This window comes from Glycine soja, chromosome 12 (genome assembly GCF_004193775.1).
Source record: "Glycine soja cultivar W05 chromosome 12, ASM419377v2, whole genome shotgun sequence".
Lineage (NCBI taxonomy): Eukaryota > Viridiplantae > Streptophyta > Magnoliopsida > Fabales > Fabaceae > Glycine > Glycine soja.
The window spans coordinates 42,244,041-42,259,492 of NC_041013.1; the positions used below are offsets into that span (position 1 = coordinate 42,244,041).

At 31.7% G+C, this 15,452-nt stretch overlaps 3 protein-coding genes across 3 annotated transcripts; 2 read left to right on the forward strand and 1 right to left on the reverse strand.

Moving 5' to 3' along the window:
• Positions 1-2,354: 2,354 nt before the first annotated feature.
• Positions 2,355-5,789, forward strand: LOC114380488 (vesicle-associated protein 4-1-like). Its single transcript, XM_028339570.1, has 7 exons — positions 2,355-2,758; positions 2,875-2,945; positions 3,127-3,208; positions 3,532-3,650; positions 5,032-5,109; positions 5,192-5,311; positions 5,402-5,789. Exons 1-7 carry the CDS (start codon positions 2,572-2,574, stop codon positions 5,459-5,461), a joined length of 717 nt encoding a protein of 238 aa, XP_028195371.1. The 5' UTR covers positions 2,355-2,571; the 3' UTR covers positions 5,462-5,789.
• A 273-nt stretch (positions 5,790-6,062) lies between these two features.
• On the reverse strand, positions 6,063-9,712 carry LOC114380487. Its single transcript, XM_028339569.1, has 2 exons — positions 9,062-9,712; positions 6,063-6,857 (listed from the first exon to the last, which is right to left on the reverse strand). The coding sequence occupies exons 1-2, from the start codon at positions 9,524-9,526 to the stop codon at positions 6,498-6,500; spliced, it is 825 nt and encodes a 274-aa protein (XP_028195370.1). The 5' UTR covers positions 9,527-9,712; the 3' UTR covers positions 6,063-6,497.
• Positions 9,713-12,753: 3,041 nt separating this feature from the next.
• On the forward strand, positions 12,754-13,491 carry LOC114377925 (dynein light chain 2, cytoplasmic). Its single transcript, XM_028336400.1, has 2 exons — positions 12,754-13,043; positions 13,143-13,491. Exons 1-2 carry the CDS (start codon positions 12,906-12,908, stop codon positions 13,287-13,289), a joined length of 285 nt encoding a protein of 94 aa, XP_028192201.1. The 5' UTR covers positions 12,754-12,905; the 3' UTR covers positions 13,290-13,491.
• The last annotated feature ends 1,961 nt before the right edge of the window (positions 13,492-15,452 follow it).

The window sequence follows — 15,452 nt, forward strand, 5'->3', positions numbered from 1 at the left end:
ACTCTTAAACAATTTTTTTTATTTTATTGAGTTTTTATTTTACTATTTTGAACCTTTTAAATATATTTTTTTATGTCAATTCAATCTGCTCCTAATTATTTGAAATAAAGGATTTGTATAGAGGGAAAGTAAATGAAGGATTTAATTGTAACAATTGAAAAATTGAAGATTTAAATTTGTCTAAAATATTAACCATAGAAAGAGATAATAAATTTAATTAAACTTATAGTTCAAACAAACTATAAAAGATAGCTTTTTAAAGTGATTGCGATTTTTATTATATGAAGCATGGAGAAAATATGTCAAATGAAGCCAAGCTCTAAACTTGGACACACTCACAAAAAAAAAGGATCATGGCAAGGAGAGAGAAATGGAATGAGGAAAGTGACACGGATGATGTATGAAAAAATCAAATCCATTTTTAGTTTTTATGGAACAAATCTATAAAAAAAATGTTAGTAATATATCTTTTGTTAGATAAATTTATTTTAAGACTCACTAAATAATTTAAAGTTTACTACTTCTTATTTTATGAATTTTATTTTTATCTAACAAATCTTACATAAATTTCACTTAATCATGAACAACGTGTTAAGAAAATGTTGATAACAATGGCATACCTCCCACCAATAACTGAAATCAAACCTCGCCTCTTCTTATATAGTTGGGCCAACTTAATAGATTTGAAAAAGAAAGGTGTGATGGATCGGACCTTTTAATTAACTATGGAAATTGCTACTAATACACTCCCCTTTTAATTTTTTCATTCCAATTATACCCAAAAAATTCACTCCTTTATCATCAGAGAAGCTTCTCTAGAATACACCTCCCTCTTTAATCAAATCAATATAAGGGAAAGTCCCACATCGAATAGAAATGAAAAAAGTTGAATACCATATAAATGAGGAGAAAATCCATAAACCTGAGTCTTAAAGTTTTGAGTTAAAATGATGATATATTGAAAAATGAAATTAGGAATAATTAAATATTTTCAAACATTTTGGTAATGCTATTAGCAAATTGTAGAAGTCAGAATAGGTTGTTCCCACTTTCGAATCCAATAATTAGAGGAATCAAACCTGCTTTTGATATTTTGTTAAGAAAAAGAAAAAAAAATGAAATTAACAAGACGAATCCTAATGATAAAGTGGAGTAGTAATAATCACAGCCTCACAGGTATATCCATTTAATGGAAATAAAGGGTGAAAGTCAATTCATTAAAATATCTTGGTTAAAGTAGTAGGAAAAGAAAAGGGGAAATCCTTCTTCCTTCTTTGTGATAAAGCAAAGGAATGTCATAATAATTCCCATAATCAATTTCCCAACGAACAACAAACCCACACCAACAAACCTAGCCCACATTTGTTAATGCCCCCTACATCAAGCCACACCTAACTTAATCTCCCATCATTAATGCCTTCACCCTTCAATCCTAACCCATGCCTCCTTACTTTTAATGATTTGACCATTGAGATGAGTTGCAGTAATATTTTATTAAAAAAACTAGTAGTTAAATTATACCCTTAAAAATGTTTTTTTGATACTTCAAATATACCTTTTCATTTTAGTCATTTTAGTTTTTGTTTTTTATAAAATAGTCTCTAATATTTTTTTATGCTAAACTTTGTCTTTATTTAGTCGTGATTAACTACCGTTGTGACAAAAAAGTCAAAAAATAAATAAATAAAACATAATATACTATAGAGATTAAATTAAAATGACACATATTTATATGGACTAAACTGAAAATTATATAAAATGACATTTTATTATATTACGTATTAGAGTAGTTAAAAAAAATTAAGTAATGACAAAATAAATGCAAAATAAAATATTATAAAAATTATTTATAAAAAATTAAAATAAAAATCATGAATATTACATAAGCTAAAAGCACTTAAACATATTTTTCATCAAGCATATTTAAGAGATCACAAATATTTTTTTATATAATTTTATGAGTTGTTTATGAATGCTATAAGTACTAGTATATACCACCAGTAGGTTTTTTGCTTAAATGATGCAATTTTCAATTTGGTTTGGAAAAAAAGTGTGCAAGAATAATAATGTTGGAACTGGGAGGGAATCTATTGAATGCTTAAAATCTTACAATAGACTAGTTTGTTGAGAATATTAAGAAAAAGAGAGAGAACATTGCTTGCAAGCATAATCTCACATAAAATAACATTAAAATCAAATCATTACACCTGATGTAATTACTTAAACCTCAGAATGATAAGTATAGTACTAGTAGTTAATTAGTTATGAAATTTACATTTTATAATAATAATAATAATAAAAGTGAAATGAGGAAGAGCGTGTGTGTGCATTAAATAAAACGCTACCTGAAGGACACGTTGCGAGTGTAGGAGCGTGGGCATAAAGTCGTTGACAGTCGAAAACAAACTCTCACTTCTTCCTTCCTTCCTTCCTTCTCTTCTGCGTTTTCTTCTTCAACATTCCAATCTAATCCAAAACGCTGCGTTTTATTTCGTATTCAATTTAATTCAATCCCTAAATTCCTCGCCGGAGAGAGCGAATCTTAATAACCCCACCACTTTCCGGCGAAACATGGCCGTCGCCGTCGCCGGCCGCCAGAAGCCGAGCTCCGACGCGAGCCTCTTCACGCTCTGCCCCTTCTGGAGCTCGCGCAACGCTACTCAAAGGTCCACCAAAACGGTGTCGTCCGTCGCCAGGTCGCTGCTCCGTCCGCGCCGGAAACTCCGCCTCGATCCTTCCAGTTACCTCTATTTTCCATGTAAAAGCCATTCCAATTCATATTTCTATGCTTCAATTTGTTCCTTATTCGTTTTTTTTTCTTTTCAATTCGTCGATTTTTTGTTAATAGTGTTGAAATCTTCGTTTATTTTGAAGATGAACCGGGAAAGCAGGTGAGGAGCGCGGTTCGGTTGAAAAACACTAGCAAGTCTCACGTTGCTTTCAAGGTACGTGTTGTTGAAGTTTGTATTAAAATAAAAAAAATTGTTTATTATGCACCGTTTGGTTGAAATGTGTTAATTTCTAAGTTTGAATATAAATGTGTTTCTAAATTTAAGATGTATGTGCTCAAAGTCGTAATTGACTTTTTTTTATAATTATTTTTATTTTTTATTTTTATTGTTTTAGTTCCAAACGACGGCGCCAAAGAGTTGTTACATGCGGCCTCCGGGTGGTACTCTTGCTCCGGGAGAAAGTTTGATTGCAACGGGTAATTTTTTTTAATATGAGAATTGTGGGTTTTTTTTTGTCCCGAGAGAGAGAGAGAGGTTTTACAATATCAGTCGCGGTCATGTTGCACTTTCTTCGCGTTTGTTGATATTGCGACCATTGCTGTCCCAAATCACGGTCATGGTCTGTTTTTTAAAACCTTGGTGTCTCCCAACTCACTTGGTCAACTGCTCGCGTGGCTGTCGCTAGCAAAGGGAATTTTGATATGAAAATTGTGTTTTGAAATTGTATTTGTCTTTTTTTTAGTTTTTTTTTGTGTGCATTAGTATGTTAATGTTTCTTTCTAAATTTGGTGTTTCTCAGTGTTTAAGTTTGTGGAGCAACCTGAAAACAATGAGAAGTTGTCGGATCAGAAGCACAAGGTGAAGTTCAAAATCATGAGTCTCAAAGTGAAGGAAGGAGTGGACTATGTACCTGAGCTGGTATGTCTGGTACCTTCTGATTTTACTAATGATGAGAGACCATTAGGGGGTTGGGGTAAGAGAGAGAGAGAGAAGGGTTGCCTCGTAAATTTTGTCTTCTGTGATTATACTGTTGGGTGAATTAGAGGATGTGAAATTAACTAGTAGGTAAGGAAAAGATCTACTTTAATTTTCTGACATTTCTCAACCCCCCTTATAATTGATTAACACGTTAGCATGAATCCATTAATGGGGTTGAATATCTGGAGGATAGCTGGGTAGGTGCTATGGACTTCCTAAGTGAGAAGAGAATTATTTTTTCATGCAGAGCAGAAAAATCTTACTAACTAGGTTTATAGTTAGTCTTTAGTACTTTTTTAGGTGCACAGTAATTTTCAGCTTAAAAGAATTCAAGCTATATAGTTCTCTCCCTTAAAGTCGTTTGTGTGGCATGGTTTGTGTCTCTTTGTGGTAGCAATAATTGACACAGAACGTGGTAATAGAAGGATGCTTCTTAGAATTGGGTCAATTGGCAGCCAGTATCTTTGGGAAATATGGAGAAATCATGGTGCACAGCCATTTCAAGACTCTGGTTGATGTATTATGCTTTAAATTGGTAGACAAAACTTGGTATCACAGGGAAGAGTTTAGATCTACAGATTTGCAAGTTGGGTAGACTAAATGTATTTTGTATTGTCAACTGCTTGGTACTCCTTGGACTAAATCTGATCTTGTATTGGGTCAATTGAACAATTCATCCTCAGTTTTATCATGAATGATCATTTTAATTACCTTTTTGGGGTGAAAGGAATCTAAAAGTGAAAAGTAGAGGCAGAGAATAAGCGGAGAGAGCAAAGGAGGAGAAATGGTGAGACTGTACATAAATTCCAGAGTGAAAACACACAGGCAGTTTTTTTTTTTTTTTGTCTGTAATTATTATATTTTATGCTTCATGCTTATCAGCCCCCTACAAGGGCTGATAATATTGTTGGCTATTCATGTCTGTTCTTGTATCATGGATTTTCCTTTTAATTTGTCTGATTATGTAGTACAACTACTATGTGCTTTTAATTTGTTTAGTTAAGTGATTTGGCCAGCTAGTGGTTTTCAACTCCTGGTATTCTATAATATTACTCCATATGTAGGACACCAGTTTGTTTGGGTTAGCTATTGGCCCTACAACATTAACATATGCCAAAAACTGAACTTCAACTTCAACTTCTGGATATGATTTATTTATTAACAGATATTGGTAGATAGGCTATTTTCATGTTAGCATCAGCTTTTGTTGTATTGATGATAGCTTGTTTCATTTATTCATGCTTTTGGCGATATTTTCAAGGTTAACTGTTAATGATAAAAATAAATAATTAAATTTGGTCTTGGGCCTTCTGTGATGCAGTTTGATGAACAAAAGGATCTAGTGACAATGGAACGAATATTGAGGGTTGTCTTTATAGATCCAGAACGGCAAAGTTCTGTAAGTCAAACTTCTTTGCAAATTGTCCTGGTTCAGGTCTAAGGGGTTAGTGTGTGATAATGACAGAGTCCGGTGATTTTAGGTTTTGGAAAAACTGAAAAGACAATTGGCTGAAGCTGATGCCGCAGTTGAAGCTCGGAAGAAGCCTCCCGTGGAGGCAGGTCCTCGGGTTGCTGCCGAAGGGCTTGTAATTGATGAATGGGTAAGCAAAATGTTGAGCATGAATTTTTCCATTTCAATGTTTTTATATTTTTGGTTATTTACATCTTAAATTGTTCCCTAATGTTTACAGAAAGAGAGAAGGGAGAAGTACTTGGCCCGGCAACAAGTTCAAGCAGTAGATTCAGTGTAAAACGCAATTTGTTCTTCCAGCTAATTCTTTTCTTCAGGGAAACACAATCAAGATATCATTGCTATGCCACTGTTGCCATCAACCTTGGGTGCGCTTCAAAATAACTGTTAGGGGAATTGGTTGGTACCCAATTGGTAGTTTGAGAACGCAATCTAATGGAAAGATTCGATGTATAATTTGTCAGAATTCTTGTTCTTTGGAGGAACAGTCCGATTTGTGCATAGTAGAGTTTGCTTGTTTGAAAATAAATGCAATTCCTCACTGCTGCTGCTTGTGAAATAATCTTGAAATAACAGGTTATTCATGATAAATCATATTTTTTTGTGCATCTTTGTCATTATCAAACGTAGATCATCATCGAATTTTTAGTAAACATTGATCATCATTGAACAATAGTCTGCTTGGTCAAGGTTTACATCATTATATACACTGTAGTTGAACAACCGTAGTTTAAGACATAAGTAATCCATTACCTGTTAGAAATTAAATTAATTTCTCTAAACCTATGCGACTTTTATTGGGAGTATGTTTAGCATCCTGCAATGGGTATGCATTAATGAAAATAATGACAGTGTAGTCTATCAACTAGATAAATGTGACGTTGATTGCCAGTAGCCATACAAGAGGGAAAAAGTTGTCATTGCAACATGTAAACACATGCAGGCAATGACATCTTACAGTGTGTTTGGAACTGCCCATTTTGAATCCGTGTTTTTTTTGCCACGTTGATGCAAAAGCTGTGTTCTAGGGTATAGAAAATGGGGGTATGTGTTTCAACGTGATTCACACACCCACTTAGTTGCCAATAAGGACAATCAGAAACAAGAAAGTGCAATGTGTGTCCTAAAGGAAGAAACAAACTATATGCTGACTTTCAGACACAATAAAATAGGCCACAATCTCAATTTTTCTCTCCAATGTCATCCTAAAACGGAGCGCGTGCTATACATAATATATAAGGCTATAAGCCTAACAATGGAGCTGGGACAAGATAGTAAGCAGAAAAATACAAAACTAATTACTGAGTATCATATTATCACAAATCATCTGGCAGCTGAAAATTCTGTGAACCAAAAATTTGATGAGAGCTGTTTTGAACAAAGACTGCCATGCCACACCTGCTGCTGTTGAATGTATCCCATAAGGAAAAAGTAGCAGTTCCTGACATTGTCTTCTTAGCAGGGTAGTCTTTGACAGTGCAGAGCTTTTCAAGTTTTCTGACAACATAGTCATTGGATAGAACACGACCTTTGTTTTCCCCTCTAGGGCAATCAGTAACCAAACCAGTTTCGTATAATGCTACCATGACATCTACACCAAGATTGTCCACCTTAGTCCTCAATGCCCCAACTAAGGTGACTTCCAAAGAAGTTGGTGTAGGCTTATTGAAAGTTGCCTGCTTAGCAAAAAAATTGTTCAACTGTTAAAAACTTAGTAAATTTATATTGCATTGTTGATTCTCTTAGAACCAAATTTTGCTCAGCAAATGCATGGATTAAGATTTTTTTTTTTTTTAAGAATTGAATATATGTACTGGGAGATTTATAACAACTCATGCATCCTGCACAATCAACTAAGTTAGACCTTCCATGGTATGGATTATGGAAATTAATTACCTTGTTGGAAGTGATTTTATTATGTGAGAAAAAGTGGTAATTTCTTTTATTGAATTTCAAAACCTTCCAAACTAATTAGTAATGTGACTGGTTTCAATAGAATGGATGACTTTGATTCAGCTTTTTGATGGTGAAAAGCACATAACAACTTCCTTAACCGATAAAATCACTTTTTGGGATTAATTTATTAGATGAGGCAGTGGTCTTCCACTTGTTGTGTGAGGTGTTGAAATCGCGATTGAAAATCATATATGTCAACATCTGTTTTGAATTTACCACTACTTTCTGGTTTACCTAGGCTAAAGTCGTATACATGATGTAATCAATCTTTTGGCACCTAATTCACGACATTAACCAGAACAACGAGAATAAACAAGAAAAGTGGATAAAAAGCCAAGTAAAGCGCCGCAAAAGTAGCTGGTAATGGATTTGTCTATTATCTTTTTCTTCCCCCTATTTTTGTGTAAAAGTTGAGTCATAATTTCTTGCCAAAAACTCACGATTCATGACTCTTACAAAGGCACTCTCCTTTCCACAACACTTTCTCTTGCTAGATGAAACCTATGTGGGTCTCATTTCATATTTTCTTGGGTGATATTCCCAAGCTAGTGGAATTTATATAAATTTTAACCTGTATGGTAAAAAAAGTGTGCTAGAAATTTTGTCCCCACAAGTCTACAAATATTTATATTTTTTTTCTGTGCATAATGCTATCATATTCTTTTTCGAAGAAACAAAAGAGGTAAAAGATGAAAATCCAGAAGGATCCCAATCATACTTTCCAAACAGACTTTCGGGTAGCATAGTAGTTTTTGCTTTCTTCTTTAACAAAGGAATCATAAAAACAAATAGTTGATAATGGAAGAAGGCATTCAGGCCTAATAAGACATATTGTCCTACTCCTCACAGAGTCCCTAAAATCATTTTTTTCTCTTTACCTTGTAACAAAAGCAATACCATGATAAGAAACTTCTTTTTTTTTTTTTGTAGGGGAGAGGGTAAAGCATTGATAAGAATTAAGAAACTTGTGTTAAAGAGTATTTTTGGATTAGATATTCGTAGGAATTAAACTTAAAAGCAACAGATTTTGAAAGAATTGATATTAAAAAATTGACTTGAATCAGTTATATTTTTTAAGTGAGTTTTAACAAAATCATTTAAATTATAAAGTAAAATTATTTTTAAACCCTAAGTATGTTTTGAAAATATTGGTGAGCTGCCCAAAAAATATATATTGGTGAGCTTCATATCCTGATCAAAATCAGTTCCATAGTTCTATTCACTTAAAAAAAATTTTAAAAAAATCACTGTTTCGAAAACCAATTGTTTCACTGCAAAATTGTCTTAACAAAAATTTAGCTAAACATATTCAATTACTGACCGAAAACTGGCTATTAAGTAAAGTTGTTTGCCAAGCTTTCTGTCAAATAAAAAATGTTGTGGCAAACTAGTCAACTCCGAATCAACAATTGAACTCATTGAAATAATTGTTTCCAACTTTCCAACCATTTTATGCAAAAGGAGATTCGGAGCGTTTGTTCAAGAGCTCACTGGAAACCATTTTCACAGAATTAATATTAAATTGTCAAATATAATTAGGGGGTGTATATAAATTAGAATTTAATTTTCATTCACAGTAACTAATTAAATACATATTTAGCCTTCACCAATTTTCAATCAAACAAAACAAGGAAATTCATTGAACAATAAAAACCCCTTAGAAAAACTAGGGGGAAAAAAAAGTCGAAACTTAGATACAGTTCTTTAGATGTGTTTATACAATTCTCTAATTAGATTACAGTTGAATTTTTAATTTAGATAATTTTTTTAAAGCAAATCGTTATTGTGAAACGTGGATTATGAAGGCAAAACTCTAATCTAACGAAAGAACCGTACAAATAATTTTTAATAAATTGTATCAAATTTTTTCAAAAGTAAAAAGCATAATAAAAAGAGCAAGAATAGTAATAGTAGTAGTAGTAACCTGGAAGGTGGGAGCAGGGAACCTAGGCGCAGAGGTAATGGCAGAGATGAGGGCATTATCGTCATTTCCTTCGAGATGGGCCTGACCTTGGACCACAACCTGTGGAGTGAAAAGCGTGTCAAGCCCAAGGGCCTCAACATAGGCCTTCTGCCTAACGGTCCACTGGCTGGACCCAAATGGGTCCTTCCAGCCCACGTAGTCCCAATAGTCTACATGGAATGCTAATAGCACCACCGGCACCTCCAGCTGGAAGTCCCCCCTCCCCAGCCGTGACAGTACCAGGTCCGCCGCCGGCGACGTTGCGCAACCCTGCGACGTGAACATCTCCACCAGCACCGGCCCCTCTCCTGCTGCTTCCCTCGCCCCCGCCGCCGACTCCTCCGATGATGCGCCGCATCCCTCGTCGTGGTGGCTGCACCCGCCGGCGTGCTTGTTGCGGAAGCATGACAAGAGACGCGGCGCCATCGGTCAGAGGAGTAGTGGCGGGGGAGCAAAGGAAGGAGAGAAGAATGAGATGAGAGAGAATGGTGATAGAGTTGAAAATGAATGAAGGAAACAATAGAGGGTGGAGAATGAAAGGTGGCGAGAGGGATTTGGGGTTTTTGATTTAAATGTGGTTTGCGGAATGTTTGTTTGGGAAGACAGGGTGGTTTGATATTGTGGGAAACTTGATTTGGGTGGCACTTTTAATTTGTAAGCAGTGCTATATATACACACACACACGATATGAGGTGCCTTTATATAACAAGTTTGATTTTTTCAACTAATAAAATTAACATTCTGATAAATTCGATAATATATATAAACACACACCACACACGATATGATGTTTGTTGGTGTTTCGGGTCTTGATTAGGAGAAATTGCATGGGATAAATGTGAAATCAAATTACCTGTTTCTTCTAATACAAAAACGAATTCTTGGTCTTTCTTTAGGCTTTCTACGTGGGATACTAATGCATGGCAATGGCATGTCAAACATTCAATACCGTTATTTCGCGGGAAATAATAAGAAGCAAGATTATTAAGCATTCGCCCTCATTTATTGCATGGGATGGGAGACATACAATTTTCATTTCAAATTAAAGTGTGAAAATTATAAACTCTAATATTTATTAGTATATCACATAAACACTAAAATGTAGTTATTGATGTTGAAATACTTTGTTATAGTGCATCATCTTAAACATGTTTTTTATTTTTAAAATTGTGATTAATTTTTTTAAAATTATTTCTTATTAAAATTCATATTTTTAATATTAAAAACGATAAAATTATACATTTTTAGTTTCTGGTAACGGACTAAAACATATTACTTAGTTGAGTAAATTACACCGAGGTTTAGTGAAATTATACAAAATTCTCATATTTTTCTAACCTTACTCTAATTTCTTTAATTGTATGAAAAACTATCATGCATTATACATTAAACTAATTCTCTTTAATTATTTGAAAGTATTACACCATGTCTTATTATAAGAAAAGATTTTGTAAATGTTAAAAAATAGAATTTATGCACAATTTCACAAATTCTCGGCTGAGGACTTCGTTACATTTAAAGTTTTTTATATTTCTTTAAGATTGTATTTTGTGAAGATGAAATCCAAATTTTTTTCCTCCTCAAACATAGCAAGTATTGTGGTCTAAACTATACCTATTGAATATTTTGAAGATTATTTGTGTCCAAATATTACATGCATCTCATTTATTTCAGCTAAATGAGATGGACTATAATTCATAGCAAAGTTTTTTTTTTTTGTAAATTTTTATTGTAGGAGCCAAATCAAGGAATTTTTCTTTTTAAAAAAACCTCGAAAATGTATAATAAGTTACATCCTTACTACTTACCTGGTAATTTATGGGATCCATAGTTTTAAGGGCTTAAAATGTATTTTACTTCTTAGATATCACATTTCATATTTTAATTGATATTTGAATTTTACTTCTTTTTATTCTTCACATTCAAATATTAAATAAAATAAATTATAGGTTCAAATGACTAAAATTTGTGAAAATATCTCGAAATCTTGTTAGAAAGTTAAATGTCTTAATTAAAGTGGTTAAAAAAATAATCTTTGAATAGAATTAGAGCCCAAACATGCAATACCAAATAAACATTAAACCTAACGTTTTCTTTAATCCAAAATATATATAAAAATAAATAAATATCTGACGTTTAAACCCCAAAAATGAATATCTAATTTATAACAAAAATGCGAACATTTGTGAATATTCCTGTGACTCTGTGGATGAATATGCCGACTAAGTTGATATTCAAACGTTTGCAATGTTCAGTGTGCTATCGCTAGCCAGGAAATACTTTGTGGTGATTGTAAGTTGGAACCTTGTAGCTTTGTCCGTTTGTATATTTATCTATGAAGAACTTGGGCTAAACTCGTACCAAAATTCATTATTTTAAGTAGTATCACAAATATACATCATGTCATGATTATCCAGGCTGGCACCAAATATCCAATCACTAAAAATATAGACTTTAACTTGATTAAATTAAATAGAAAATAAAAATAATTTAAACCTTTCTCATAAATAAATTAAAACTAATTTATATATTTTAGATTTTAAAAATTCTTTAACCTTTCCATATATAGATTGAGATAAATAAATTAATTTTAACTTATAAAAAAGTTAATTTATTTTAAATAATATCTCCGTAGTTCTTTTATTTCTTTTATACATATTTACTGAGATGATATCTATAACTTCATACCAAAATTAACAAAGTTTCTCATAAATAAACATTATGGCCTCGCAGTATGGCAATATATATAACATGGTAAGCTAAAATTAATTTTTAATAATTATTTCATTAAACATTGCTAAAAAAATTCCAAGCAAGTAAAACATAATTTTAAGTTAATAGTTCGCCCGAGCACAAACAATAACTTCAAAATAAAAATAAAATCATTTTTTATAATTAAATGTGTAAATTATTATACATTTTCTTTTCAATCACTAATTCAAAAGTTCTATTTTCATGTATTTTCAGTATATACAGATTTGTATACTAGTAATCAATTAAATCAATCTATGATTTTAAGATAATTACTAAAAATCAATAAATTTATTATAAATAACAATATGTGATTAATAATAGTATGAAAAATCTGTATATATATTATAATGACATTTAAATTAAATTCTCAATTCAATTGCCATCTGGATTTTATGTAAGAAAAAGGGAGTTGAAGTAGGAGCTTAGATTTTTATATTCACTTTCTGTCTATATATTTTTCCTCCACTGTGGGGAACACGTTGGATTAATAACCTATCTCCAAAGCTTCTAAATTAGAATAGATTTTCTGCCACTTATACTAGCCAAAGTGTCCCAAATCTAACTAACCATAATCTGAAGTAGACAAATCGCTAGAGCACCTAGCTTTAGCTTGCGACAAGACTCAAATGGCAAATCCACAAATTACAGAACACGTGTACAACATTATCTAGGATCAGCTATTGTGTAACTTATTTCTTATCCTTAATTATCTCTAGCAAATATTTTTCATCATAGTAGCGCCAAATATAATCCATGGACCATGGTAATTATATATCATACATATGGTAAAATAAAAAGGGGCTATTTAATTTTATGAAATTTGGTAGCCACAAAGAAAGGAATCCACACGTGGATGATCCTCTAGCACAAGCCGTATTGAAATCTTTTTAAACCACCACCACCACCTTACCTTTAATCCACATTTCACAACTTACTACTAGAAGCAGCTCACTTAAAATTGTGCTTCCTATTCAGCACATTATTCTCCTTATTTCATTTGCAGTATATTATTAATCTGTTTGTGGTAAATTAGATTTATCTTTATTTCACCATGCTAGAAGGCAAGGCAGTGATTGGGGAGACAGACATGCTTCAAACCATGCAGCAGGATGCACTGAATTTGGCATCAAAAGCATTGGATTTCTTTGATGTCACAGAGGCCACTGACATAGCCCGCTTCATCAAGAAGGCAAGTAAATACTTACAAAGCCCTAGTGTTGTGAGTTCTTTGTTTGCTTACTCTTCTTTGCATACATACATTAATTTTTGTGTGATGTTATTGTGGCAGGAATTTGATAGGACGCATGGACCTGGTTGGCAATGCATTGTAGGCACTGATTTTGGTTCGTTTGTAACTCATTGTTGTGGCTGCTTTATCTATTTCTGTATTGGCAGCTTGGCTATCTTGCTCTTTAGGGGTTCTCCTCCTCCATAGGTACAGGAAAATCACTTCTTAGCTTTAGAGGCAGCTAAAGTATATATTAATCTTCATTTTCTTTTATTCATATTTATGTATTACTTTTTAAATGTAAAATTGAAGATCTTAGATATTAGTTAATTGCCAATAATTTATAGAAATATTGAGAAAATTTCAGATGTATTATTTTTGGTGTTATAAGCTTGTCTCCTTGGTCTTATTGAGGATTCAAAAGACATGAGTGGAGAGTGAGCCAAAAGTTAATAGCTATGGATAAAACTATTGCCCCAAGTCTAACTTAACCGACCTCCAAATTAAACTCAAGGGAAAGAATAATCAATACATAAAGAGTAATTTGATCATATTGATGGGAGATACTTAACACATGATTTTTAGTCCCATTAGTTTCATGGTATTAGTTATGAGTTGATCATGAACAAACATTTCCATGTTAAGCGCATATAGGTCCAAATAAATTTGCGTAGCGGGCTTTAATAGCAGGACTTGAAAAAGTATGTTATGCTTTGAATATATATGACTTTCATTTTGGAAATTTTCTATGATTATGTGATGCAGTTTCTAAATAAAGGTAAATAGAGAAATACTAAAATAAGTAGATATAATATTCGTGTTTTACTCCAAGTGTATGTGCGAATAAACTGTCGCAAAATTATTGCATTTAAATTTTAAATATATAATTATGTTAAATATTTATCAAAAAAATTTGTTGTACATAATAATCTCATATATTTCTAATAGAATTATAAAAAAAAAGTTACTAATTAAATAGATAATTGAAATCAATAAATTTCTTTACTATTTAAATGTGTGAGACTAATGGAGGGATCCAATTTAACATAGGATGAATTTGTTGGATTATAATCGCTCAATTTAAATTATGAGACTAAAATTGCACAAAAATATAAAAGTATGGGAGAAAAAAATTGTATTTAGGATTAAATTTTATTAATCTAATCATTATATTAAAAGTTCTTATTAATTGGATAAACTAAGTCTACAAATTTTATAAATTTCTTAAAGTATTTGTTACGTTATCAAATATTTAACGTATAATATAAAGGTACGACTCATCTAAAATTTAATGTGCAAGATTATTGAGTTAATATCAAAATATTCCGAATTTATAAAATTGAACGTATACAAAGAATTATTGAAGTGAGTAATTTTACTTAGTGTTAACTTGATTTCTCTTTTATTAGTACAACAGTTTCCTATTTAGAAAAAAAATAGATTCATGTGTGAATATTATATTATATAGTTTTCTTTTCATTTTTTTATTGTTTTAAATTGAAGGAACATTCCATTGTGAGTTTGATTTAAATTTTGATATATTATTAATATAAAAATTTACACTATTAATTAATCATAAATTACTATACATAATTTAAAAAATTATTACAAAAGTCAAGAATTTTATTATATATATATATATATATATATATATATATATATTGATGGATAATGTAAAACATATTTACATTTTAAATACACATGCCAATTAAATTATTTGACTTTCCTCTTCTCATTTTTCCTTTCATTTTAAAAGCCTTGCGTCATGATCATGGTTAAAAGTGAAGTTTTTCTGATGAACAGTAATGAAAACTTTTGTTTTTTTAATTATTTTTAAGAAATATTTTGAATTAATACTTAATTTAAATTTTCTTTTTTAAAGAAAAAAGACTAAAAATTTCAGCCAAACAATACCCTTAAGACTTAAGTATTTACATGATAAGCTTAAATAAGTATCATAAAAAACTCTTTTTTTGGTTGTAAAAATTTTAGTAAAAAGAATGGAGCTCCAACCTAAATTAGGAAAAACTTTCTACAACTTGTCAATGCCATACCAAACAAGCTCATTCATAAAAGCTTTTTTCTAGACTTTTTTTTTATGTATTTCTAGACGTTCATTATATAATTCTCAATCCTCATTAATTCATATTAAAATTTTATTTGTCTGAAGGTGTTAATTTAATAGTTCTCATTTTTGCCAATAGTTCTCACTATTAAAAATGACTGCAAACCTTGTGACGTTTCCACTTGGACGTACGTATCCAATTCAATTGCTCAATGCTGTTTCATGCACGTTTTATACGTACTTGCAAGTATTATTCGAGTAAAAAGTCACGGTGTCACACAAGGGCATAATTTGCAGGTACCAAA

Bases quoted from the DNA above. Each gene is read 5' to 3' on its own strand.
- LOC114380488 (XM_028339570.1), top strand. From the start codon at position 2,572: ATGGCCGTCGCCGTCGCCGGCCGCCAGAAGCCGAGCTCCGACGCGAGC. The intron at 2,946-3,126 runs GTACGTGTTGTT...TTATTGTTTTAG, and splicing joins AGTCTCACGTTGCTTTCAAG to TTCCAAACGACGGCGCCAAA. The intron at 3,651-5,031 runs GTATGTCTGGTA...TCTGTGATGCAG, and splicing joins TGGACTATGTACCTGAGCTG to TTTGATGAACAAAAGGATCT.
- LOC114377925 (XM_028336400.1), top strand. From the start codon at position 12,906: ATGCTAGAAGGCAAGGCAGTGATTGGGGAGACAGACATGCTTCAAACC. The intron at 13,044-13,142 runs GCAAGTAAATAC...TTATTGTGGCAG, and splicing joins TAGCCCGCTTCATCAAGAAG to GAATTTGATAGGACGCATGG.
- LOC114380487 (XM_028339569.1), bottom strand. From the start codon at position 9,526: ATGGCGCCGCGTCTCTTGTCATGCTTCCGCAACAAGCACGCCGGCGGG. The intron at 6,858-9,061 runs GTTACTACTACT...TTTGCTAAGCAG, and splicing joins TCCCTGCTCCCACCTTCCAG to GCAACTTTCAATAAGCCTAC.